We start from the raw sequence: 24,508 nt of genomic DNA, 5'->3' as shown, positions 1-24,508 counted from the left end.
TTTTCTTGAAAACTTTACAGTACTTCAGCTAAATAACGTATTTTAATCTAACAGGAGCAGCTGGAAAGGCAACAAAGTGAAGGAAAGTTAACTACTGAGAAACATGCAGACAAGAAGCGTAAGTAGCTTTAACTAAAATCTTTGCCATCCAGCTTATCTATGTCTAATCAGTAAAATATCTAATGTTGGGGACATTGTCACGTTATTTGAAAAAGGCTAATCTCTCATATTTTCCGTAATGTAGAAAATGCAGCAGTCAAATGCTGAACTAGGTTTCTTGAAAACTGCTATTATTAGAATTAATTGTCCCATTTTCTATTTAGATTTGTTCTATTAAAACCATTGATTTATGTTTATTAATACTTTGTGATTTGTTCATGTTTTTATTAATATTACTTTAGGCAGAGACAGTAAACCTGGATTATCTGTACCAAAAAACATGGCAGTATCGAATTCTGGATCTAATACAACTACCTCAGTTGGTAAGGGCAGCATTCTTTCTATTGTATTATATGCATTTATACAGTTTACTGTGCTGTGTGCATATATATGAGGTACTGTATATTCAGTATCTTACAAAGGTTTTCAACTATTCCTAAAGATGATCCCTTTTGTTGAATTACAATTATATATTTTCTAAAGTGAATATTATTACTTCAATGTAAAGTAAACTTCAATGAGTGAAAAAGGTAAATGTCAACAAAAAACTACCAATAAAAATCAATAACCTAAAGATTTTATAATTATTTACTGCCTTGAGTTAATAATTGGTGGAAGCACAGTAATTACACCTGTGAGACACTGTGGAAACACTGAAATAGATTTTTGCCTCTTCTTTGCAAACTTGCTCAAGTACTGTATTGTTTTGGGGGGATCATTTATGAACAGTAATTTTCAAGACTTGCCACATATTTTCTATCAGATTCAAGTCAGAACTTTGACTAGGCCACTCAAGGACATCCATTTTCTTCTTGTCCAGCTGCTCCAGTATAGCTCTGGCCTTTTCCTGTGAGTCACTGTCCTATTGAAGGTGAATTTGCCCAGTTTTAGATGTTAAGGAGACTTAGGCAGGTTTTCCACTGAAGTTGCCTGTACTTTGATCCACGCACTTTCTTTGGCAAGTTTCCCCGTCCCTGCTGATGAGAAGCAGCCCCATAACATAATTCTGCCTCCACTATGCTTGACCAGTGTTGACTTGGTGGTGCACTGTGTTGGTTAACCCTTTGCATTGGGAATAGATAGTTCAATTTTGATTTGACCACAAACACTTGTAACAGGGTGGTGGCTTCAGTCAAAATGGCAGTTCTTATCTGAACCACATTCCCCAGAGAGCAATAGGAAATGCCCCATTGTACTTCTTCTCTTTACCAGTTGGAAGGAAAAGGTTGGTCAGATGCCTTTTTAAAAAAGAAAGGAAAGGTTTCCTTTCTGGCCTTTTTTTGCCCAGTGTCCTCTGCTATCTGCAAAGAAAGCAGTTGAAAGTGCTTTCATCTGTATGAAAGTGAGAACAGAGTGAACCAGTGGATGACGGAAAAGCCTGGGAATTGTACGTTTCTTTTAAAAAGAGTCTTGGAAAACAATTCTGCTGATACGCAGCTTAGCTTCCCATATATAGAGAGATAGAAGACTAAAGAAAAACTTTAGTTAGAATTCTGAGAGATTTAAGGTTTTATTTTGCGGTTTTGGTTTGTTTTTTGTCTCTCTTTCAAAGTCATCAGTGCCCTCATGGTGGCACTCCTTATCCAGTCACTCAGTTTGGAGGAACTAATGTAGGCAGTATCTGGGTGGTAATAACTCTTTCCTAATAATGGACTTCACTGTACTCAAGAGGATGTTCAATGTATTTGAAAAGTTTTTTTTACCCCTCTCCTGTTTTATACCTTTATACATCTTTATCTCTGAGTTGTTTTGAAATCTCTTTGGCCTACATGGATGAATGTTTGCTTGAAATTCAAAATCTAACTGAGGGATCTTACAGAGATAGGTGTATTTATGCTGAAATCATGTGAACCACTATTATTGTACACAGTGAGTGACCATTCAACCGTGACTTGACAAAGTAATTTTGTGGCTGAGAACTAATTTATGTCTGCCATGGCAAAGGGGGTAAACATTTGTGCAGTCACTAATGTTTAGTTTTTATTTGTTCTTTGCAGTTTTTGCTGACACTTAGTGTAACCTGATTAGTTTGAACATTCACATTTTGATTTAAATGATTCACTTAAAAATTAGTGTACATAATTTGTAAATCAACAAGAAGGGGCATGATTGAAAGGCGGTAAATATTTTTTCAGGGCAGATGTATTCGGTTTAGTGCTGAATTTTAAAATCAATATTATTTCCAAACCTTAATGCTGAATGTTACCTTTCCCTTTGTTCACATTTCTAGGTAAAGAAATCAAGAAGACTAAATTGGCAAGAAGTCGATCACTCAGCAGTCATCCTTCAACTTCTAAAATGGTTAATTCAGACAAACATATGTAAGCTCAATTTGCCACATTCTTTTTCCTGTTATTCCAAAATCAGAATTGCTGTGTATTGAAAATAATGAGCTTTTTGTCATTTCATTACAGCAAAAGGATTTACATACATTAACATTTTACAGTAAATCAAAGGAGAATTATCTGAGGACTTTTAAGAATGTTATTCTTAATTAATGTCTTTAAATTTCTGTTAACTTTATGAGGGTTCCAAAGCAACTGACTGTCCATAAGCCTATGTTTTTTTTTATCTTTGTGTCTCCCCTTAATTAATGAGTTCCCCTAATCTTGTCATAACATTCCTTCCAGCAAAGTAAAGGAATCAGGAAGCTGTCCTGGAACAGGCAAGAGTTCACTACTGCCCATTAATGGTGAGCATCTCTTCCTTCATGGTATCGAATATTGAATAACTATAAAATAATATTCAGTGTGGTTCTTATCTCACATAACGGATCCAACTATTTATCCAAAAACCAATGTACAGTATATCTACCCATGTGCATTTCAGAAGATGCATGTACATAGCCCACTGCTCTGTTCTTACAGTATAAGTGCATTTTAGTTCTTTTAGAGTCCAAGTGATGAACAAACCGCGATTTAAAAATTGATGAGGGGGTAAAAGGACAGTAATAGTAATGTACAATAAGTGTAATGACCATAGATACCTTTCAAGAATTCCTCGTGTGCTCTTTTTCAGATGACGTCATTAGGACCCATCACTTTAGTGCAGCATCAACTTCAGTTTCGCCTTCCACCTCCTCAATGCCAGTATTAATCCGCAGTAACACAATCAACACTGTTGATCACAGGAGCAATGGCAGCAAGGATACCCAGTCTAGAAAGATTACCATGTGAGTTTCGTTTGCTTTGTATTTTTGTCTGATATAAAACCAAGCACCCAGTACAGACTGTACAAATGCTAATCTGTAACTCTTTACTCTGTTGGAGGAAGGCAAAGAAAGTCGAACTCATTTGGGATGCAAGCAGGGAGGGAGTGACAGGTGCCTTGCCAGCCCAGAGGACAATTATTGCCGCAGCTCTGCAGAAGATAACTGGTCAACAATCAATAAATACACATTGTCAAATGTGCATTCCTGCTTTGGACATACAGTGCAGTATTTCTTCACATTAGTTTTGCAATTTTTAGGATTATATGCAGTCAATTTTGTTGTCATTAATTCATGTTTGCAATACTTGTACCCTTTGTTAAAATGACACTTGGAACAAAGTCATGTACACTATGTATTTTTAATTTTTTTGCAATACAGCATGCTTTACAAATGTTCGCGATTTTTGTTTTGTTCTTTCTCCTTTGTTCTTTTTTATTATGGATACTTTTATCGACGAGTCTAATACTGAGTTATTTTAAATCAAAATGGGCCCTGATACACTCCTGCAAATAAAACAATTGTGCCTGATGTTTTAGCACTTCAGTAAACTCAGACAACATTCAGTAACTGATTACTTTGATATATGTTGGATATTTGTTATGCTTTAATGAAGACAAATTAAATAGATTTCATTTTTGTAGACTGTGTGGTTTAATGACCTAAGTTTTTTTCTTAAACTTGTTGATTAAATTTAAGGTGTTCCCACACTCAGAAGTCAGCGTTTTTCGTTAAATCGTGGTAAAATAATAAAGTTAATAGAGTGACATAGTAGAACCTTGTTTATAATTTATGCCACTCTTTAGATAGTTTAACATGTGGGCTTTATTATTGATGCATCTGTTGGAATGAGATACAAACATATGTTATTCTGAATTTTAAAATCTTAGTCTGCACAGATCTTTTAATTAATTTAAAATTTAAAAATTAGAGAACATTATCATGAGCATAATCTAGGATCTGTTGCTATATTTCATGGCCTTGATGCCTGTGCCAATAAAACAGTCTTCCATGTTTTGGGGAAAATACTGTTAATAAATTGTTAAAGGTGTTTATGAAAGGATATAAGAAAATTGATTTTCCAGAATCAACAAATGAAAAAAATCTGTTTTTTTTCATGTGCAGTATACTAGATTCATTGAAGTGTTTATACTTTGCCAACACTAGAGAAAACAACTACTTTTCAAACACATTTCAAAATAAAAAAACATTGTAGTGAAACAACTTAATTTAAATCCTAAATGTCTTTTGTCATGGTTTCACGTGTCATGATTCTATTAGTTTTTCATTTTATTCGTGTTTTTATTTTAATTATTATAATATATACAGTATATAATATATCAATATATCATACCTGAAGAAGGCTCCATGGCCAAAATGTTGTGTTTTCTTTCTTCTCTCTTCAGGATGGAATAAACCTATTATTTGTTCCTATAATATATCAATTATTTTTTTATAGGAGTACATCACCTAAAACCGATAACATGTTAGTGAAATTATAAAAGGAATGTTAAAACGTGTATTCCATAATCAGATTTTATTTAGAATTTATCGAATTCACTTGTTACTTTCTTTGCAGAATTATTCTTGAAATGTAAGGGATTGTAAATAAAGTCATGTTTATTTAAGTTTGACAAATGACTAAAATGAACAAACAAGTTTAGCAGAACAAACAATGCTTCAAAATGAAGCTTTATTAGTTGTTATGAAGAGCTTTGCAATTAATTTTTAGTGGGGTCTATCACCCTTCCCATGAACAGTATGCTGTTTGTTTTCTCATGGTAAATGAGGAAGAGAAAGGGACGGTCCACTATCAGCCTTGGTGGCATTGAGTATCCTGTTATTCCTGTAGCTGTTGCACCAGCTGCTTCAGTGCCCTTCTCGTCCACTTCTATCACTGCCTTGTGAAGGACCTGTAATCAGAATAGAAACAGTGACAGCTTTCACCAAAAGCTACAAATACAAGGTTTGTGCCAAGGATTACATCTTATTTTTCTGTTGTCAGGCACTAAGAACTAGTACTTTGCATGAGTTTGCAAACTTAACACCTAACGAAGGATGAAAATTTGACTGTGTGAATACAGTACTTTGAAAATGCAAACTCCACTCAGACAGGTGCCCAGAATCAAACAGTGGAGGAGCGAGGTAGTGTTGTGCACTGTGCCACAGAAAGCCTTTGCAACAGTTTCTTGATTCTGTTGCCTTTTTGACAAGAAAAATGGTTGTGAATAAACTACAGGGGCTACAGGAGCTTAACAGCTGATTTTGTCTTATTAAAATGAGATATTGTTTCATATCACACTGACCTCAGAAACTTTGAGTCCCACTTCCTTGCTTAGGCCTGAAAGGTCAGCCGTATTTTCAAATACGTTTCGAATGCCCAGATCTGGAAGAATTTTGTCCATGTTGTAGGACTGCTCCATCTTGAACCGAGGCAGCTGTACTTCTAGTTTTCTGCAACACAGTTGCAGAGAACACATATATAGTTTTTTATTCTTGGAGCACGATGACATGATATGGATAATCAACCATAATAGATTTACCTGATACACAGTAACATTTTTGAGGACTGACAACTAAATCAGGCAACACTTAATGAGTGCTTCTTATTCTGTGTGTTGTCCTGTTAGCTTGCCAGTCTACATCCCTGGCTACACAAGAGGGGTGCCCCCCACCAACCTGTATAGGTACCTCTTTCTGGGAGCTCTGCAGTAGGAATTTGAAGCCGAGAGAGCAATACTCCAAGAGCTAAGGCCCCCTGATCCCAGTCCATGGGCTGAGGTGGGCAGTTATGAATGAGGGCTGGCTTTGTACAATGCCACCCTTTCTCTTTTCTCGCCACAGCCGCAGTGAACTTATTATCTCTATTCTTTTTGCTTGCTGACTGGCTGGTGCAATCTTTGCTTCGCTAGCCAGTTCTTAATGGAAGATTTCTTACCTTTAATTTTCTCCTGCATCAGTCTGCTTGTCCACCTGCCTGCACCCCAGTCTAATTAACCCAGACTAGGACTGCCCACCAGACCCATGCGGTCCCCTTGTTTTGGGGAGCACAGCAGTAGGTATCCAGTCCGAAGTCAAGAGAGCAATTTCCCAAGAGCCGAAACTCCCTGATTCTGATCAAGGACTGAGGTCACCATGCTATCCCTTTTTCCTTTTTTCACCTGTGATGCTGCCAGCCAGCTTGTCTTTAGACTGTAGCATCTTTGCCCTTTTCTCTTTCTTTACTAACCTGGGCCTGGGCTAATCACCCCACTGGCCAGTAATGTATCATTGTATTGGCACTACTTTTTAACTTCACTTTCCCTCTGTCCCGGAGTGCTCGAGCCGAGTTGGATCTCTTTGGGTGTTTCAGCCACTCTCCATTTTCTTGCACTTGGGTTCAGTCCAATCACCACCCCTGCAGCTGTATTCAGATGTCTTGTGACAAAGTTATGTAAAGGAACAGAAGAGTATAAATTCACTTCAAAGAATCTAATATCTCCTTGTGCATAAGGAAGCTGATCATTAGGAAGTGGAAGGCAGCCTGTTCTTGAGCAGCTCAGTTAATGTCTTGACCTGAATTCTATTGAGAGCCCATGGGACGACTTGAAAACTGCTATCCACAAGTGATCCTCAAGCAACTTGAGAGAGCTTGAGCAAATCTGCCACAAAAGACGGTTAAAATTGCACTACGTTTGAATCCCAAATGAATCTGAATACCTGTGCAATCAACATATTTCATTTTTTTCTCTTTACTTTTACTGACATTAATCTTACCCTGACACCTCTTCAGTTCGAGCATTCAGGTTTAGAATAAAACATTAAATTGAAAAAGAGGTGTGCGTGCATCATTTTGTAATTCTGCAAAATGGGACAACATCAGAGGAGTCTGAATACTTTTGCAAGGCACTGTAAAGTTTGTGTGTACCTTTCCAGTTTTCCAACTAAACACATTAAAAAAGAAAGAACTTATTAAAGGTCTGCTTACGTTTTCTTCAGTTTCTGTATCCATCCCAGAAAGCTCTCCGCAGAGATTTCATCATCGATGGATGTATAGTCAACACCCTTGTCAGGAAGAAGGATCAGCATTGCAGCATGGCCTCTGTATGGCAACTTTAGAATGCCGAGCTTCAGCACAGGATCGTAGGCCAAGTAGTATTTATCTTCTCGGAACATCATGGGGACCTTGACAATATTGTATTTGTCAACATAAAATCGTGCTTCCTCTGTAAAGCTGGAGTTAAATGGTAGCTCCCATTTGCCTAAACGAAGACAAAGTCAAATCTGTTTAATAACAAATGAAATCTGAGTCAATGCCAACTTGTCAGGAAGTTTCATGTTTTTCTTTTTTGGGTTTCTTTTTTATTATAATATACAAGGTTAACACAGACACACCATAGATAATGTGAATTAAAACAATGTAGAACACTTTTTACATAATTACCTTCAGATTTTGAGCCAATATTAAACTGAAGAGTTCTAGTGCTACTTTCTTCAACCATATCAAAATCTCTATTCTTTAAAATATTTTACTTAATTTGTTGTAGTTACGGCTCTAAATTTTGATTAATGAAAGAAAGGTTTGCTCAAGACATTTCAATTGAGCATCCAGACAATTCTGGGCATTAATATAATATTAATAATATATTTATAGTCCATTATATGTGGAATTCTAACCTAAATCATAAAAACATCAAATGTGACTGGTGATGGGATATCAGATTGAAATGATGATGTTTTGCCCATGAACCGGGGTCTGTAGACCGCAGGTTGGGAGCTGCTCCTCTAGATTATTAACTGGGCTCTGGTTCCAGTTGTACTTTACTCCAGTTGCTCCAGTGCACCTACAGTAGGTGAATACATTTCTACTGCTGGGGGTGTGTTGTGTTGGACTAGCTTCCTGTCTAGTGGGGACTCACATCCTCTCTTTCTGCTCTGCACTCAGAAACTGGAATAAGACCTATTCTAATAAGCGTCAATGCTCAACCACGTCACTGTGAACGTTGAATCATGCGTCTTCACTTGGATAATCCTGGTTTACAGTTAACTAACAAAGCAGTCCACAGTTAAACATGTAATCTCTTCATTATGGTCATTTTACCATCTGTGAGGTTGCTACAGTATTATTATTCACCCACCTTGGAAAAGAATGGTATTTACAAGCACCAACTGAGTAAGAGGATCTATCTGACTGATGAGCCCCATGACCTTTTCATTCGTCTTCATTTTTACATAATCATTAATGGTTGTTTTGCTAGCTTCGGTCTTGGAGAAATCTATGTTCATTATATCTGAGTTGAAGAACTTCTTGATTTGCTCACTGAAAATCTTATCAATTTCAAACTGCTGATGAACAAACATAGCACTGCCCTGGGCCAGTATCAAGTCTTGGTTTTGGGTGATATTGGCTTCCAGTTGTCGGAACAGTTCAGGGATCAGGTCTGGCTGGTCCGCTCGTTGAAGCAGTTGGAGGTTGAGACCCTTAAGGATCTGATTGTAAGTATCCCCTTTTGCAGCCATCGATAGCATGGTGAATGCTACTGACATGCACAAAGGGGAGAAGAAGATGTTGTCATCATGATGGCTGGCAAGCTTCCTGTACAGGTTCATAGCAAAATCTGTGTTTTTTGTCGACAGGTCCATGATAGTGGGATTTTCCTTCTGACCTTTGCTCAGGGGGGCAAAGAGTGAGGCACATACCAGAAGAAAGAGAAGTCTTGTCTTCATTTTGATTTCACCCCTACAGACACAATAAAATGCAACATAAGGCAGGGTGTGAGGCATTTGTGCAGTTTTAATTCTCAAGCAATGAAAACATGCTAGTAAAAAGCAAAATATAATATGTTTGCATTGTATAATGCTCCAATGCAATGTAAACGTTCCATACATGTACAGTACATGTAGTTCTGTTCAAAGGTTTGTAAAACCACTAATTGTACATAAATTTAAGTCATAATTTTGAATTATTACTTAAATATAGAATTGATGATTAACAAGTAAGTCATTCCGATGTCTATATATTCTTCATCTAAACCTTATCTCACATATTTTGAGGTCAATATTGTAGGAGAACTATGTTTTACAGGCAGATTAATGACATAGAGACCCCACTCCTCGTGGATTTGGCAATTTAGCATAGCTAATCAATCTACCAGCTTTCGTTAAGAAGAGAGGAAACCAGGCACGCTTGGAGAAAAATCATGCTTACTGTACAAAGAGAGAAAATACAAATATCACATACTGTAGAAAGCCACCCAGCGTGCACAACAGCCTAGAATCGAACCCAGATCCCTAAAGCTGTGATGCTTCACTTACTACCCTGGTTTATTTCAGAGATATTTTCTTTACACTATTAGTAGTTTAACATGTTTAAACATGGAATTAACAATTTTCTCGCAAATGCAATATTGTGATTTACTCCTCTTTTTACCACCATAGTACACCATAGTACAGCTATATTGTAAATCCGACTTAAAGATTAAATAGAATGATAACGTTTAACTTACAATATTTGGCTTCTGTTCCTGCTTCTCTACTTTTTTTTTGTCTCAAAAGTCTCTTACAGGCAAAAGAAAATACCCAAATATAATGTTTAGAGGAGCAAAGTGCAAGTGTACTTTTGTGGTTGTCTATTAACTATTTTGTAAATAATGGCCAGCTATTTCCAAGAGGTTCAATGCTGGGTGGCTCAGAAAAACTCAGGTTTCAAATCTTTTTGGACAAAAACATTTCACAGTGTGAATAATATCTAAGAGTGAAAATGAATGAACAATACTGATATTATTAATTGTTTACACACCTTTGAACAGTGCTGCACATTATGCTACGCAGAGTTTAAATGATTGAAAAAATCATTTGTGTTTATACACAACATTATTTTGTTAATACACAATATATTAACTGCTTGGTGCTTACATTTATTTCTAAACAGCTGAACTTTCTGAAACGTCATGAAACAAATCATTTAGGCCTCTTGTGAAATGTAAAGCCGTACTTTTGTCAGGTATATCTTTGTATCTACTGTTCAGTCTACTAAAACAATTATGGAAACACACATAGGACATGCATGCAGAGGTCACAGATATTGACTAATCAAAGATTTTTTTAATACACTGCATTGTTACATGGGGAATTTTAACAATGAAATCTACAAATACGAACATAATAAGCTGGACAGTGCATTTGTATGAAATATGAGATTGTACCTTAAGCAGAGTGTAAGCATTAAGTACATAACGCTAGGTTTTCATTTCACAAAACAGTTTGGAAGCATTGTGGAATGGTGATTTAATATTCTAGCAGTAAACCTATACAGACCACAGAATATTCTCCGATTTTTTTTATGTATCTTTCTCTAAACTAAAAATTCTTCAAAGTAAAAACCAATTATAGGTGGAGAATATTCACATTACTCTCCGTGTGACACATCTTTTTAGGGATTATCTTTTTCTGATAAATTATTCTCTTTTATCTAGAATATCAGACAAAATGATACAACCATTCTGTCGAACCATAAACCCATTAGTTTTAAAATTTCATATAAATATGATTTCAATATACACCTTTCAGATAGCATTTTTATCTATTTTTATGAAAAGATGAGGACTTTTTTTTAAATAGAATAACTTCACAGAATTTAATTACATCCTTAAATCTGAACAAATACCCACTCAGCTCTGGGAGATGACCAAGTTGGTTTTAAGAGGAAGTGTCATGTTGTCTTATATAGAACGAAATTCAAGCAGGAAGGAAATTAAGGCACTCTCAAACTTTTTGAACCTATAGTACATTTGCTGAATCACCTACAATTGCAAAATCACAAAAATGCTAAAAGTGAAATATAGGTTAAATAGAATGTCCGAAAGACAATTTATGTTAATCAAATTAAGACAGATTCTCAGTATATTAAATATATATGTATAAATTATATGTATTTTGTGTTTGATGAAAAAAAAAGAAAATCCCTCTATCAGATAACTGGCAATCACATGGAGTAACATAATTTCTTTTAACATCAGTGCCAAATCTTCATAACACTACTTGAAAACCTTCATGCAGTAATGAAACATGGTGCCAGTCTATAATCTCAAGTGTTGGTTCATAATTTCTTTAGCCCTTGTGCTAACATGACACTTGATAATTGCTTTCAGGAAAGTACATCGCTGTGCAATTTAGTTTTGCAGGAGCTGGTCTTCTATTGTGTTATTTGCACAGTTTGATCCTCCTGCTGTTACAGAAGCTTTGAGACAGGAGGGAGTTCTTGAAAGCTTCCCTCTGTTGGAGTTATTAGTGGTGGTAATTAGTCTTTCCCTCCCAGCTGTACTTTCTCCATATCTCCAGATGCCAGCAACATGGAAAATAGGGCACAATGGCATCAGTCAGTGCACTATGTCTAGCTTCTAATTTCCAAAGGAATTAAATATATCAATTCTGTTAACAAATCATTTCCATTCTTTCACAAACCCTATTAGATTTTCATTTTTAAAAACCTTGCTATTATTAAATCTGAATAACAAATTTTGGCTATTGCAAAAAGGTGTGAGAAGCAGTCTGACGAGCAGCTTTTGTGTAATAACTGGTAAGGATTTTAGCCTTATTCGAAATGCAATGGTCGTTTTCTACTATTGTAATGAGAAATCGCCTCTTCAGCCCTCTCACGATGGCCTAAGAAAGGGCCAGTTCTTATGGCAGGTTTCTTTTTTCCTCAAAGAGGTTATGCAAAACTAGCTCATATCTTTTCTAATTTTGTAAAAGTCAATGGATTTTTCTGGCTGTTAAAAATGAAGGTTTTCAAAATAGAAAAATGCAAAGTTGATATGAGATTAGAATTCAAGCAACAGAATAATAGTGCAACCTTATACATCACAAAAAGGTACAACTTTACATAGAAAAAGTTGTTTATATTTGCAAAAATGAGACTTGCACTATATTTAACATGTACAGTATTACATTGCAATCCTCTGGAGATCTTTTGGTTAAAAAGTATACAGTGGTGTGAAAAAGTGCTTGCCCCCTTCCTGATTTCTTATTTTTTTGCACGTTTGTCACACTGAAATGTTTCAGATCATCAAACAAATTGAAATATTAGACAAAGATAACACAAAATGCAGTTTTTAAATGAAGGTTTTTATTATTAAGGGAAAAAAAATCCAAACCTACATGACCCTGTGTGAAAAGGTGATTGCCCCCCCTGTTAAAACATAAATCAACTGTGGTTTATCACATCTTTGGAAAGCTGAGTTCAATTTCTCTAGCACCACCCAGGCCTGATTACTGCCACACCTGTTCTCAATCAAGAAATCACTTAAATAGGACCTGCCTGACAAAGTGAAGTAGACCAAAAGATCCTCAAAAGCTAGACATCATGCTGCGATCCAAACAAATTCAGGAACAAATGAGAAACAGAGTAATTGAGATTTATCAGTCTGGAAAAGGTTATAAAGCCATTTCTAAAGCTTTGGGACTCCAGCGAACCAAAGTGAGAGCCATTATCTACAAATGGCGAAAACATGGAACAGTGATGAACCTTCCCAGGAGTGGCCGGCCGACCAAAATTACCCCAAGAGCGCAGCGATGACTCATCCAAGAGGTCACAAAAAACCCCACAACAACATCCAAAGAACTGCAGGCTTCACTTGCCTCAGTTAAGGTCAGTGTTCATGACTCCACCATAAGAAAGAGACTGGGCAAAAATGGCCTGCATGGCAGAGTTCCAAGATGAAAACCACTGCTGAGCAAAAAGAACATAAAGGCTCGTCTCAGTTTTGCCAGAAAACATCTTGATGATCCCCAAGACTTTTGGGAAAATACTCTGTGGACTAACGAGACAAGAGTTGAACTTTTTGGAAGGTGTGTGTCCCATTACATCTGGCGTAAAAGTAACACAGCATTTCAGAAAAGGAACATCATACCAACAGTAAAATACGGTGGTGGTAGTGTGATGGTCTGGGGCTGTTTTGCTGCTTCAGGACCTGGAAGACTTGCTGTGGTAAATGGAACCATGAATTCTGCTGTGTACAAAAAAATCCTGAAGGAGAATGTCCGGCTATCTGTTCGTGACCTCAAGCTGAAGCGCACTTGGGTTCTGCAGCAGGACAATGATCCAAAACACACCAGCAAGTCCACCTCTGAATGGCTTAAGAAAAACAAAATGAAGACTTTGGAGTGGCCTAGTCAAAGTCCTGACCTGAATCCGATTGAGATGTTGTGGCATGACCTTAAAAAAGTGGTTAAGGCTCGAAAACCCTCCAATGTGGCTGAATTACAACAATTCTGCGAAGATGAGTGGGCCAAAATTCCTCCACAGCGCTGTAAAAGACTCATTGCCAGTTATCGCAAATGCTTGATTGCAGTTGTTGCTGCTAAGGGTGGCCCAACCAGTTATTACTGTAGGTTTAGGGGGCAATCACTTTTTCACACAGGGCCATGTAGGTTTGGATTTTTTTTTCCCTTAATAATAAAAACCTTCATTTAAAAACTGCATTTTGTGTTTACTTGTGTTATCTTTGTCTAATATTTCAATTTGTTTGATGATCTGAAACATTTCAGTGTGACAAACATGCAAAAAAATAAGAAATCAGGAAGGGGGCAAACACTTTTTCACACCACTGTACATAAGCTGCACATTATAAAGGGAAAAAATGAAGAACAGACTGGCATGGAAAAAAAGGTTTATTTATGGGAAGAAAAGGTTTTTAAATGCAGACAATCATGTGGCAATGCAGTTTACATTTAAAAAATCAAATAATTTAAATATCTCTAAAACTGTTAAGATCTGCCGCACGAATAAATGCCAAAACAAAATCCTCAAGCTTTTATGTTCAGAGTGGTCCCAGTAATAAACAAAATAAACAAAACATTAAAGCATGATCTGAAAACTATTAAAACAAAAGACAACCTGACCCTTTTAACTTTTTACTAATTATGTATACCTCAGAACTTAAAAATGTGAGAAATATAAATGATAAGAAATTTTACATCCAGAGAACTTTTAACCGAAACCTACATACTTTGAAAATTGGCACCTCTTCTTGGACCAAATAAATGTAACATCAACGTACACACAAAAAAGTAAACAATTGGATTCATAGCCCCTACACTAAATTATAATAAAATAGTGTTCTGTATTTTTCATCTAGAAGGGTTAAAACAGAAGTATGAATTTTTTACAAAATCAGATTACTAGCGGAAAGACTTTAGATGATAAAGCCTCATAAATTAATATCAGAAGAAAGAAGTTCTCCTTTTAGTTATGGCCAATAACTGGTTCATATTGCCTACATATGAACCAGTAATGCTTGGTCTAAAAGGTTCCAATTCCTAGGAGACTTAATTAATGCTATTTTTTTATGGTTTTCTGGAAACAGAATCTATCATTCTTTTATCTGTCAAGATTTGACACCCTTTCCAACAGGATTCTGGGAGGAGTTGGGGCGGGGGATCTGAACTGACCGTATCGGACAAAGGATTCACTCACATGTGGTCCCATACCTTTCCAAAAGGGACAGTCTGGACACCTTGTAGATCCATCATGTACCCTGTTTTTCAGAAACTGCAAATTCCCCTCTCTCTTCTACTTACATTGATTAATGCATTTTGCACAAACATGCACATTTTTTAAGGAGAATGACAAAAAACAAATAAAATAAACGACAAGGTGCTGAAGCAGAAGGCCGTCATGGACACGGAATGGCAGTTATACAGTTACAGAATCGCAAACCCCCACCCTCGGTTTTCCTTTCCAAGTATCTGTAAACGCAGTCCTCCGTCAACACGCTCTGTGCTCATGCATTGGGTCAACCAGCTGCTACAGTTCAGCAGAACAGAAGGACGGGCATTGCGAAGAGTACTCTGGGACTGACCACTGGATTCTCCATTTTTTACTGACTTGTCTTGGAGTCAGGCTGCTCCGGAGTTGTACCTAAGGTTGACTGCGTTGTGTTTTGCTCATTTGGAGCCTCCCCTGTTTAAACAGTGCAAAGCAGACAAACATAACTGGTTTGTAAAGTGTCTGAAGGATTTTAAATTCTCCTCCACAATAACAGAACAATCAAAACAATAAAACTGTAGAGAAGTACTAGGCCTTTTTTAAACCCCCCAGTTAAAAATGGAACCATTTTCTAAGCAGCAATTACACAGAAAGGAGACGGAGGAGACTGGATGTGGCAGCACCCATATCATGATTTCATTTTCTTCATGTTTTGGTATTTCCAATTCACACAAATCATGCTTGATCAATACTCTCAGTTTATGTTAGCTAAAAGATTTATTGCAATTTACAGCACATTCCCCACTTGAATTTCCTGGTGGGTAAACTGTATAAACGTTTAATTAAATAAGTGCGAAGAGTTCAGTTTACCCAGGATTTTCAGAGATAAAATAAGGCCCTCATATTCATAAACCCATAATGGAAAATAGATCACAAATCAAAAGTCCTACTGCCACTGATGTGTCTATATTACCTGTGTCATTTGCCAGTGTGCCAGTGCTTTTGCTTTCTTGCTGTTGTGGTGCTGTAGCTCGTGCCTGCTGTGTTGACTGCCTGTCATAAAATGGGATTTATCATTAATATCTTTACTCTACTTCATGTTAGAATATGAATATCTTGCTGGATACATTCCTTTCTAGCTTTTGGCTGACCCATTATTTCTAGACAAAAGTCCACCCTGCCTTTTATTCCTACTGTGAACCCCAGCTTCCACTGCAGAGTACACACATAGGATGGAGAGATGTGGCTCACACTGATGACACTTAATGTTCACAGGCACGTAGCTCACTGTGATTAGAAAAGGATAACCTGGTAGACTGGTGCTTGATCAATTGTGTTCTGCCACTTGGTGAATTATCTACCATTGCCATTGCCTACATATGAACCAGTAATGCTTGGTCTAAAAGGTTCAGTATGCTGTCTCATTGAGCACTTCTGCTGGTTGAGTCACCTGGAAGCCTTTTACATACTTGTGAAAAACGTTTGGTATTTTTATATAGTGTTAATTTCAAGTTCATGTGGTGGAACTAACTTGAAAGGGAATATGAAATAAACTTAAGGCATTGTTATATTCCTGAAGATGGAAAAATACATGTTTTTTTTTCCAAAAATAGGAGTGGTCTAGTTATTTTGGGTATATCGTGTGACACCATCACTCCAGACTGGTGCTACACAGACAGTCCGTAGTTCTCAGAGACACTAAAGGATAACCTGAAAATGAAACAAGGAAAATGGAAAGGTGGACAAACCTACTTGTCAAAATAGGCCTGCCTTCTCTTTCGAAGCTCCTCTGCTGTTAGTGTTTCATTCTGGCCTGATGTTGATGTATGGGCAATATTTTCATCTTTGGCATCAGGAAGCTTAGTGTTGCCTGTAGTACCTGAAGTACAGAATGGAAAAAGACTAACAAATCGAACAAATATGACTGAATTTTTACAACATTTTCTGCTATGAAGGCGCTGTGAGGCCAAATAGATTTTCCCAACAGTATACTTATCAAGCTGGTTGAATTTCTGTCATTTCCTTTCATGTAAACATACAATTGCTTATTCAAAATAAAACACTAACAATTACCTTGTATAATGTAATAGTCCAAGTTATTTTAAATTTTGAAGTGTAAATGAGATTGAGGAACTCTCAACTCCAAAAACTGCTTCTTTACACAAAAAGACAACGTACTGCTCATACCCTGCATACTAAGCTGAATAGCTCTTCGTAGATCAGCCTCTTCATCCTCCACCTCAATGTCCTGTCGGCTAAGTGCCAGAGCCTTCCTCAAGTTCTCCTCATCTTCATCTACTGGCACTGCTTCCAAGTTCTGGTTGGAATTCAGTGTTCTGTCCATTAACAGACTACAATAAAAAAATATTACAGGAAGAAAATATGCAAAAGAACAATTCAAAGAGCAAGGGCTTTAAGACTGAGAAATATACTTAAAGAAATCAAATTAAAATTAACTTTCACTTAAAAAAATACGATTTAATGCCTTTTAGATGTGATACTTGATATCACAAATTATAACTTCTTGGTCATAATGCATTTTTGCATGCATGCTATCAAAAATGTCTTGATATAGTTCCCTCATCAGTCCAGCTGATGACAATATTTATATTTTCATCCCAATATTCAGAATTTTACAAAGGTATTCGACTGCTAAATGTATTCGGAAAATATCCTTATTCAAATATTCTGAGTCACCCTGGCATCATTTCTGTAAAGTAAACATTCTGGCACTGGCTCAACAAGTACAAAATAACTCCTGGTGTAAAGAAGCATTTCCATCTTGCCGTATACAGCAGCCAAGCCAACAGGATATGGAAGCTTCTGCCGATGAGTATTTTTTCTCATGTTTCACTCACCCTTGCCCACTACCGGACTGAGCCACCTCTTCGCCTATCAGTCTGGGCCTCTGCCTCTGCTCCACCCTCATGATACCTAGAATCTGGTCTGCATCACATTCTGGGAGGTTTCCATTAATAACAAAAATTGAATAACCTGGGAAAAGCAACAAACAGAGGCCAAAACAGGCAAAGAAAATGTGATGGACTTTCTCTCGATTACTTCATAACAACAAAAACGTTGACATGAAGATCATAAAAAACATCTGATTGCAACTGTTTTTTTTTTAAGAAAAGGTTTTCTTATCAGTTATACAGTAAAACATTAACACAGACCTCTATTGCTTATAATAATGATATCTCAGATATGAGAAGCCCTTTCAGATATTCTGGGTTCTTTTTAGAAAGAAGTACAAAAACAAAAACATTCTAAAGTAGGTATGTTATACTATTATATACTAATAATTACTCAGAATCAGTCAATGTTGATAAAACTCACTGTATCCATTTTTTATCCATTCCCAGAAATTATGAAGAATAAAAGATCTCTTTATTGTACTCACCTTCTTGCTGTAATTGTGCTAAAAAAAGGGCAAGATAAGTGTCCGAAATCAGCTCAGGTCCAGTCAACAAAGAGTTGAGATTAAACCACTACAAGTTTTCAAGAAAGAAATTAAATTAAATTGGAATTGGTGAAAGGGGCGTTTAACATATCAGCATTATCTTTAATAGGTCTTCAATAGGTTTTTGGCAATTGTCAAGATCTTCAAAATATGAATTTAGAACCTTACTCAGTAAGTATTTATACTGAACAGTAAGACAAAAACATTTTCGCTCTCTAAAATCAATGTAAAAATAGTACATCAATAATGAGCAGCCCAGCAGATTAAGGAAAGTATTTGGCAGCTCCTGGTGAAATCCTTTGCTGTGACTCACTTCATGCTACCTTGTCCAAGTTCCTTAACATTCTTATACTTTATCCTTCAGGCAAAAACACAGTCCAAGTGAAAGTGATTTACAGTAGCCATGGATGCAAAGTGCACCTTTTAGTTTTTGTTTAGGTCCATGTGAAGGTATTTAGGAAATTAATGCTTTATTAATTAGAACATAAAAGCAAGACAAAATTCTGGAGCTACTGACAAAATGTACAGTATATTAAAAATGGGTAAAAAAATAAACTTTGCTTAAAAACACTATTCAAATTGTGTTAACTTCTTTGACTAAGATAAAAAAGAAGAAGAAATCTCAAATAACAAGTGGCAGTCAAAGTTACCTGTTGTCCTAGTTTTCGTACTGTAAACCAGTGCTCCTTGTAGTTACATATAAATGCCTTCTCATTTCTACAATAAATTAAACAATTACATTACCAATTAAGCATATATATTATTAAGATTGATGAAAAAATAATGCTATGAACATATGAATTTATTAATTTTTCATAAGCTTTGTTAAAGACGAACATTGTCAGGCTAACACTGTCACACACCACTGTTGTGTGGTTTGACCTTACAACAGCCAGTAGCTAAACCCCCAGGAACACATGGACCTTGTAAGACACACTGAGAGTGCATTAAAAGAAACTAATATCTAAAGATACATTTCATTGCAAAATAATCAGCATGATATTACATTGAGAATTAACAACATCACTTTATGAGCCCTATACAATTTCTTGTATTAGGAATTTGTCTTTTTGCATACCCCAGCTTGCTCTCCATGAGACACACAGACAGGGAGAGAGCCTGGGGTCAGAAAGCAGGGTCAGCCATTTTACAGCACCCCTGGAGCAGTTGGGGTTAAGGGCCTTGCTCAGGGGCCCAATGGAGTAGGATTCCTCTGCAGGCTGCGGGATTTGAACTGGCAACCTTCCAGCCACAGACGCAGATCCTTAGTCACAGAGCCACCGCTCCGCCCCAATTCACAAAACGTTTAAGGTATTTAATAATAAGCTATTGGATATTGAGTCATCCATTCTGCAATGGATTTTAATACAAAGATACAACAGTTATGTTGAATGCAGATAAAATGATTTTCAGGCATATCTGTCTTTTCTCCTTTTACCTTTGATACCCCCACAAACCGTTATATTAGTTTTTAGTAAACAAAGTTCTTACATTGGGTCAATCATCAATCTCTGATATTCAGGACTATTGAAAAGAATCAGTTCCAGGCCCCAGACTCCCAGTGCTTTACTTATCACCTATTATGCACAACGAAAAGAGAAAACAAGGTAAAAAAAAATCTTAAAGAGCCTTAAACATGTGTTTACATGTATATGTTTGTATACATGACAGTATATTATATCTGATTTTAACTTAGTACAGTGTATTCACATTTCAGTTCCAAAAAAATATGTTGAAGATACAAAGCTTATATTTATAATTCAGTGTATATATCATTTATATCACTTCAGCTTAAAATAATATTCATTTTCTGTCTACAGTCTACACAGTTACCTTTAATTTAATAATGTTCTATGAAAGACACATGAATTGCATGAAGTTACCTGTCAAACGAATAAATTAAGAATAAGAATAAATCCTGAAGATCCCCCGGTTCTAATATTTAGTTCACATTTGACTTTTTTTTTTAAATTGTGCAACTTTATAAAACTCACTTGAATTGAAAAGAAGCCACTGTCATCCATGTTTCCAGATGGTTGCTGTGAGAACAGGAAAAAGTCAAAGCTGGATACATGTTGTGTCATCGGTAAGTACTAGAGGAGTCCTAAAACAGTAGAAGTATAAGCTAGCACCTGAAATAGAAGGGATATTCCCATCTCCTTTACACAAGGAGAAATGCCAATCACTCATGGGCATCAGGAGAGTTGAGACCATAGTCAATGGCTTGTGATGCAGGCCATTCCGTTGTACTCCTCTAAAGACATGTGTAAATCATTCTAAAACCAAGGTACTGAATACGAAAAAGCAGACAAGCACAAACTCTTAAATATTTAAAGGTAGTCCAGGTAGAAGTAGTTCCCCTAAGGATATTTAGAGTGCAAAGCAAATATGCCCTAGGAACTAAACTGCTTAAAATGCCTATTAATGACCCGAGCTGTGCACCACAGTACTCTGTAAACACCTGGCAGTTATTATTGTTAATGTGCATGACAATGGGTCTGGTCTATATTTTGCTTGTACTGCAAGCAACAGGCTATAATTCGCTTCCTACACTGGCTATGTCCCTGACCTCTACAAACGATATATTGATGACTGCGTCGGTGCCGCCACATGCTCCAACGATCAGCTTGAGTTCTTCCTGCACCATTTCACCAACTTCCACCCGTCCCTCAAATATACGGTTAACATATCTTCCACTACTCTTCCGTTTCTAGACATCAACTTCTCTATCAACTACCCCCGACTGTCCACTTCAGTTTATTACAAACCTACGGATTCACACAGCTACCTCCTATACAGCTCATTTCACCCCAACCACACTAAAAACTCTCTTCCTTTTTCACAGTTCCTTAGGTTACGACGATTATGCAGCGACGACATCGACTTCGAGAACCAAGCCCTCGAAATGTACTCATTTTTCATCAACAGAGGATACCCCAGCAGTGTGATTGACAGGGCCCTTGCCCGAGCCAAAAACACCCCCCGGACCATCAACCCGATCAGGAACTCCCGCCGTAACAACCGCATTCCTCTGGTGCTTCCTTACCACCCTAACACACTTCCTATCCCCAGGACCATTAACCACAACTTTTCCATCCTACAGGATGATCCCTCCATTGGGGCCCTCTTTTCTGATCGCCCTATCATCTCATATCGCCGACCACCTAATCTGCGTAACCTCCTTGTTCACAGCTCCCTTGACCGCCCTCAACAACCATCCACACCTGGCACTTTTCCTTGCAACAGAACTCGCTGTATCACCTGCAAGTACACAGCCACCACCACACTCATTCAAGGCCCCTCAGGACAATTCCGGATCACCCAGACAGCATCTTGTACCTCCAGCAACCTTATTTACTGTATCTCTTGCAGTAAATGCCCAGCCATCTACATTGGAGAAACAGGAAGAAGACTCGGAGACCGCTTCAGAGAACACGTCAGGGCTGTGAAGATTAAAGATCTCTCCAAGCCCATTGTTTCTCATTTCACCTCTGACGGCCACGACCACTCTAATCTCTCTGTCTGTGTTCTCAAAGACGGTTTTCCGAACTCATACATCAGAAAGACCACCGAAACTAAAATTATTCTGCAGCTAGGATCACACATTCTCCCTTCCCTTAACGACAGACTACTGTTCTTTTAAATTTTCTCCATTCATTGGAAGTTTCATTTCACACCTCTTTGCACCCATTCTGACTTCACACCTCTTGATAGGCCTCTCTTTCTGTCCCCTACTCCCGCCTTTCACTCCTCCTCCCTCCCAACCTTTGTTCTCCCGCTACTTTACCTTTGCCTACTGCCCTGTCTCTCTCACACCTGAAGAAGGCTCCAAGGCCGAAACGTTGTGTTCTCTTTCTTCTTTTTTTCAGCATGGAATAAACCTATTACTTGTTCCTTTGCAGGCTATAATTGATAACTAAATAAGAAATGCTGAGCTCACATCCATCCATTTTCTAACCATTATCCTGTTCAGGGTCAAGGGGAACTGGACAAGACACCAGTCTACTGCAGAACAAACACAGAAAAAAAACACAAACATGCACATACAAACACCAGGGCCAATCTTCCCACAAGCTATATACTAGCAGTATATCTTTGGACTGTGGGAGGAAACTGGAGCACCTGGAGGAAACTCACACGAACACAGGAAGAACATGCAAACTCCAGCGTGCCACCCTCCAAGCTCACATTATGAATGAAATTGTTCATGAAGAATTTGGAGAGGAAGGACACATATGTGCAGTATCCCAGAAAGCAGTATCTCAGTTACAATCAGTGAGAAAAAAAAAGTACACCCACTGTGTGGCCATCAGAATATTTGCCCACAATATCTGTTAATATTCAAACAGAGCTCCTAGTGGCCTTAAGAATCAGTTCAAGAAACTGCTCAGATTGCTCACAGGGTCTCTAGAGACGGAGGAGAACCAACTGTTTAACCTATCACCACAACAGTGCAACATCTTCCATCTAACACAGCTCATCTGATCTGATAGAATTTAGTTAACATGTTGCCCTAAAGTTCAGTTCATTTTTTTTAGAATTAATGGTAACATTGCTTATAACAGTCGTAGGGTCCTGCTTGATTTTGCTCAGATTGCTGGAATTGGGAGACAAATGTCTTGAAAAGGGCTCTCCTGGCCAAAAAATAAAATGCCCAAGCCCCAGTGCTGTTACCTGCAGAAAGGTCCTATACTCCTCGCTAGTGACTCCTCCTTCTGCCATTCTAATCCGCTCCTCTTCGTCCAGCTGCTGTGCGATGGAGGACAGCTCGACAGGGCTGAAATACTCTCCCTGGAGTAGGTTATTCAGACAATGCTGGGCGCAAAGGGAGCCCTCTTGCTATGACAGAGAGTACAACAGTCAACTCAAAATAAGGAGTTCACTTTTTAAGCAACCAAACAACACGATTTTAGACAGCCACACCCTGCAATCAATGATAATACAAAGACATCTTACACACATGGTTACATCTACAATATGGAAACTAAAAAGGCAAACTGCACTTAAAAAATGTAAATGGATTATATGAAAAAGTGATGGAAGCTGATCGATACCTACTGCATATGCAAAACTAACCAAACCAGACTCAGTTATACATCGAGGAATTTCCCAGATAACTTTAAACACGTTTATACATGTACGTTGCTCCACTGAAGTTTGCCAAAGCAGAAATAGTAGTCTTTTAAAGAACATAAACATTGGAGGTTTCACTAGTTAAAAGAGGAAAATGCAGAAGAATTTTAAAGTTTCATTCATTCGTTTTATTAAAATCACGGTTTGAGGTAGCCAGACAAAGCACACACGAATATATTTAAATCCCCCCGAATCAGATTAAATGTTTCAAAACGACTTACTTTCTCGTGAAAAATGGAATCCATATTTGATCCTTCTGTTGACTAACATACTTTGAACCTTGACCTTCCGGGGGATGGGTCATGTAAACGCGGCCTATCAGTAAATCGTTCGTCATGTGACAACAGTTCGGTAGGTGGGTCTTCTAGCGGAAGTATGAAGACCTTTTTGTCTTTTTTTTAAGTCTGAGAAACTCTCGGGAAAGTTAAGTATTTCTGATATCAAATTATATGTATTTACTTAATGTAGGGGCGACTTGTATTCAGAAACATTTAAAAATAATAAGAAGTTTACTAGAAGATACTTCTAGGCAAAAACAATATAACAAACATAAGTAACAAAATAATCAAATTTATTCCGGCAACAAACTGCCAAAGATATCAAGTAAATAAAAAATGCTTTGTAACAGGTTCTATCATATGTATTCATTATTTAATAACGAAATTATTAAGACGTAGGCATCTTTATTATATGTTGATTAATATGTATTGTGAAAGTCCCAGGCTGAAGTGTGTGGCCACGTTTGGAAGCAGGTGTACTTCTGAGATGCCTGATTGGCACCAGGTTGCAGGTGTTGTCCTGTGGGGTTCCTCTAATAGAGCCTGGATAAGCATGAGCCTGTTCAATGGTTTCTGAGCCTTAAAAGCCACTTCTTGTCCCAATTCATCCTGTAAATGTTTGAGGGGGCTCAAGTCTGGCAAGTAGGACATTCAGAGTTGCGCTATTAGTCATTGTGATCTCCCAATGTTACCCCAGAAAAATGAGTGTGTGTGTGTGTTGTCCTGCTGGCATATCGCTGGATGGTTTGATAAAATTACCTTATCATTATGCTTTTCTGTGTCACAGTAGCTGATGTGCCACT

The 24,508-nt window shown here is 37.4% G+C and overlaps 3 protein-coding genes across 4 annotated transcripts in view; 1 reads left to right on the top strand and 2 right to left on the bottom strand.

The window, feature by feature from the left end:
• ppp4r4 (protein phosphatase 4, regulatory subunit 4) overlaps nucleotides 1-4,390 on the top strand; it is a 41,639-nt gene extending 37,249 nt beyond the window's left edge. The window contains exons 20-25 of the mRNA XM_088924847.1: nucleotides 55-118; nucleotides 402-482; nucleotides 2,390-2,480; nucleotides 2,790-2,851; nucleotides 3,178-3,331; nucleotides 3,433-4,390. Coding sequence (XP_088780973.1) covers nucleotides 55-118; nucleotides 402-482; nucleotides 2,390-2,480; nucleotides 2,790-2,851; nucleotides 3,178-3,331; nucleotides 3,433-3,478 — 498 coding nt within the window. The 3' untranslated portion in view covers nucleotides 3,479-4,390. The remainder of the gene's footprint in view (nucleotides 1-54; nucleotides 119-401; nucleotides 483-2,389; nucleotides 2,481-2,789; nucleotides 2,852-3,177; nucleotides 3,332-3,432) is intronic.
• Nucleotides 4,391-5,041: 651 nt separating this feature from the next.
• On the bottom strand, nucleotides 5,042-9,918 carry LOC148828357 (protein Z-dependent protease inhibitor-like). Its single transcript, XM_088925542.1, has 5 exons — nucleotides 9,853-9,918; nucleotides 8,485-9,086; nucleotides 7,335-7,608; nucleotides 5,674-5,821; nucleotides 5,042-5,280 (listed from the first exon to the last, which is right to left on the bottom strand). Exons 2-5 carry the CDS (start codon nucleotides 9,071-9,073, stop codon nucleotides 5,089-5,091), a joined length of 1,203 nt encoding a protein of 400 aa, XP_088781668.1. The 5' UTR covers nucleotides 9,074-9,086; nucleotides 9,853-9,918; the 3' UTR covers nucleotides 5,042-5,088.
• Nucleotides 9,919-13,999: 4,081 nt separating this feature from the next.
• Nucleotides 14,000-23,724, bottom strand: atxn3 (ataxin 3). 2 transcript variants are annotated; one of them, XM_088925643.1, is made up of 11 exons: nucleotides 23,649-23,724; nucleotides 22,969-23,133; nucleotides 20,289-20,333; nucleotides 19,786-19,871; nucleotides 18,945-19,011; nucleotides 18,235-18,322; nucleotides 17,693-17,828; nucleotides 17,022-17,185; nucleotides 16,587-16,713; nucleotides 15,808-15,887; nucleotides 14,000-15,308 (listed from the first exon to the last, which is right to left on the bottom strand). In XM_088925643.1, the coding sequence occupies exons 1-11, from the start codon at nucleotides 23,670-23,672 to the stop codon at nucleotides 15,226-15,228; spliced, it is 1,065 nt and encodes a 354-aa protein (XP_088781769.1). In that variant the 5' UTR covers nucleotides 23,673-23,724; the 3' UTR covers nucleotides 14,000-15,225. The 2 variants fall into 2 exon arrangements, with proteins under 2 accessions (XP_088781769.1, XP_088781770.1); XM_088925644.1 differs by lacking the exon at nucleotides 15,808-15,887 and having other exon boundaries at nucleotides 23,649-23,702.
• Nucleotides 23,725-24,508: the final 784 nt, after the last annotated feature.

This window comes from Atractosteus spatula, chromosome 9, assembly GCF_055471065.1.
Source record: "Atractosteus spatula isolate fAtrSpa1 chromosome 9, fAtrSpa1.hap1, whole genome shotgun sequence".
Lineage (NCBI taxonomy): Eukaryota > Metazoa > Chordata > Actinopteri > Semionotiformes > Lepisosteidae > Atractosteus > Atractosteus spatula.
Note: the sequence above shows the minus strand (reverse complement) of the source record. Positions and strands in the feature narration are given on the sequence as shown.

What these genes read in the sequence shown, in the direction of transcription:
- LOC148828357 (XM_088925542.1), bottom strand. Translation starts at nt 9,073, where the DNA reads ATGAAGACAAGACTTCTCTTTCTTCTGGTATGTGCCTCACTCTTTGCC. An exon ending in AAATACCATTCTTTTCCAAG is followed by an intron (nt 7,609 to 8,484) that starts GTGGGTGAATAA and finishes GTCTTCGTTTAG; the next exon opens with GCAAATGGGAGCTACCATTT. An exon ending in ATACAGAAACTGAAGAAAAC is followed by an intron (nt 5,822 to 7,334) that starts GTAAGCAGACCT and finishes ACTGTGTTGCAG; the next exon opens with AAAACTAGAAGTACAGCTGC.
- atxn3 (XM_088925643.1), bottom strand. Translation starts at nt 23,672, where the DNA reads ATGGATTCCATTTTTCACGAGAAA. An exon ending in CAGTCCGGTAGTGGGCAAGG is followed by an intron (nt 17,186 to 17,692) that starts GTGAGTGAAACA and finishes TTTTTATTGTAG; the next exon opens with TCTGTTAATGGACAGAACAC. An exon ending in AGGCAGGCCTATTTTGACAA is followed by an intron (nt 15,888 to 16,586) that starts GTAGGTTTGTCC and finishes ATTTTATGACAG; the next exon opens with GCAGTCAACACAGCAGGCAC.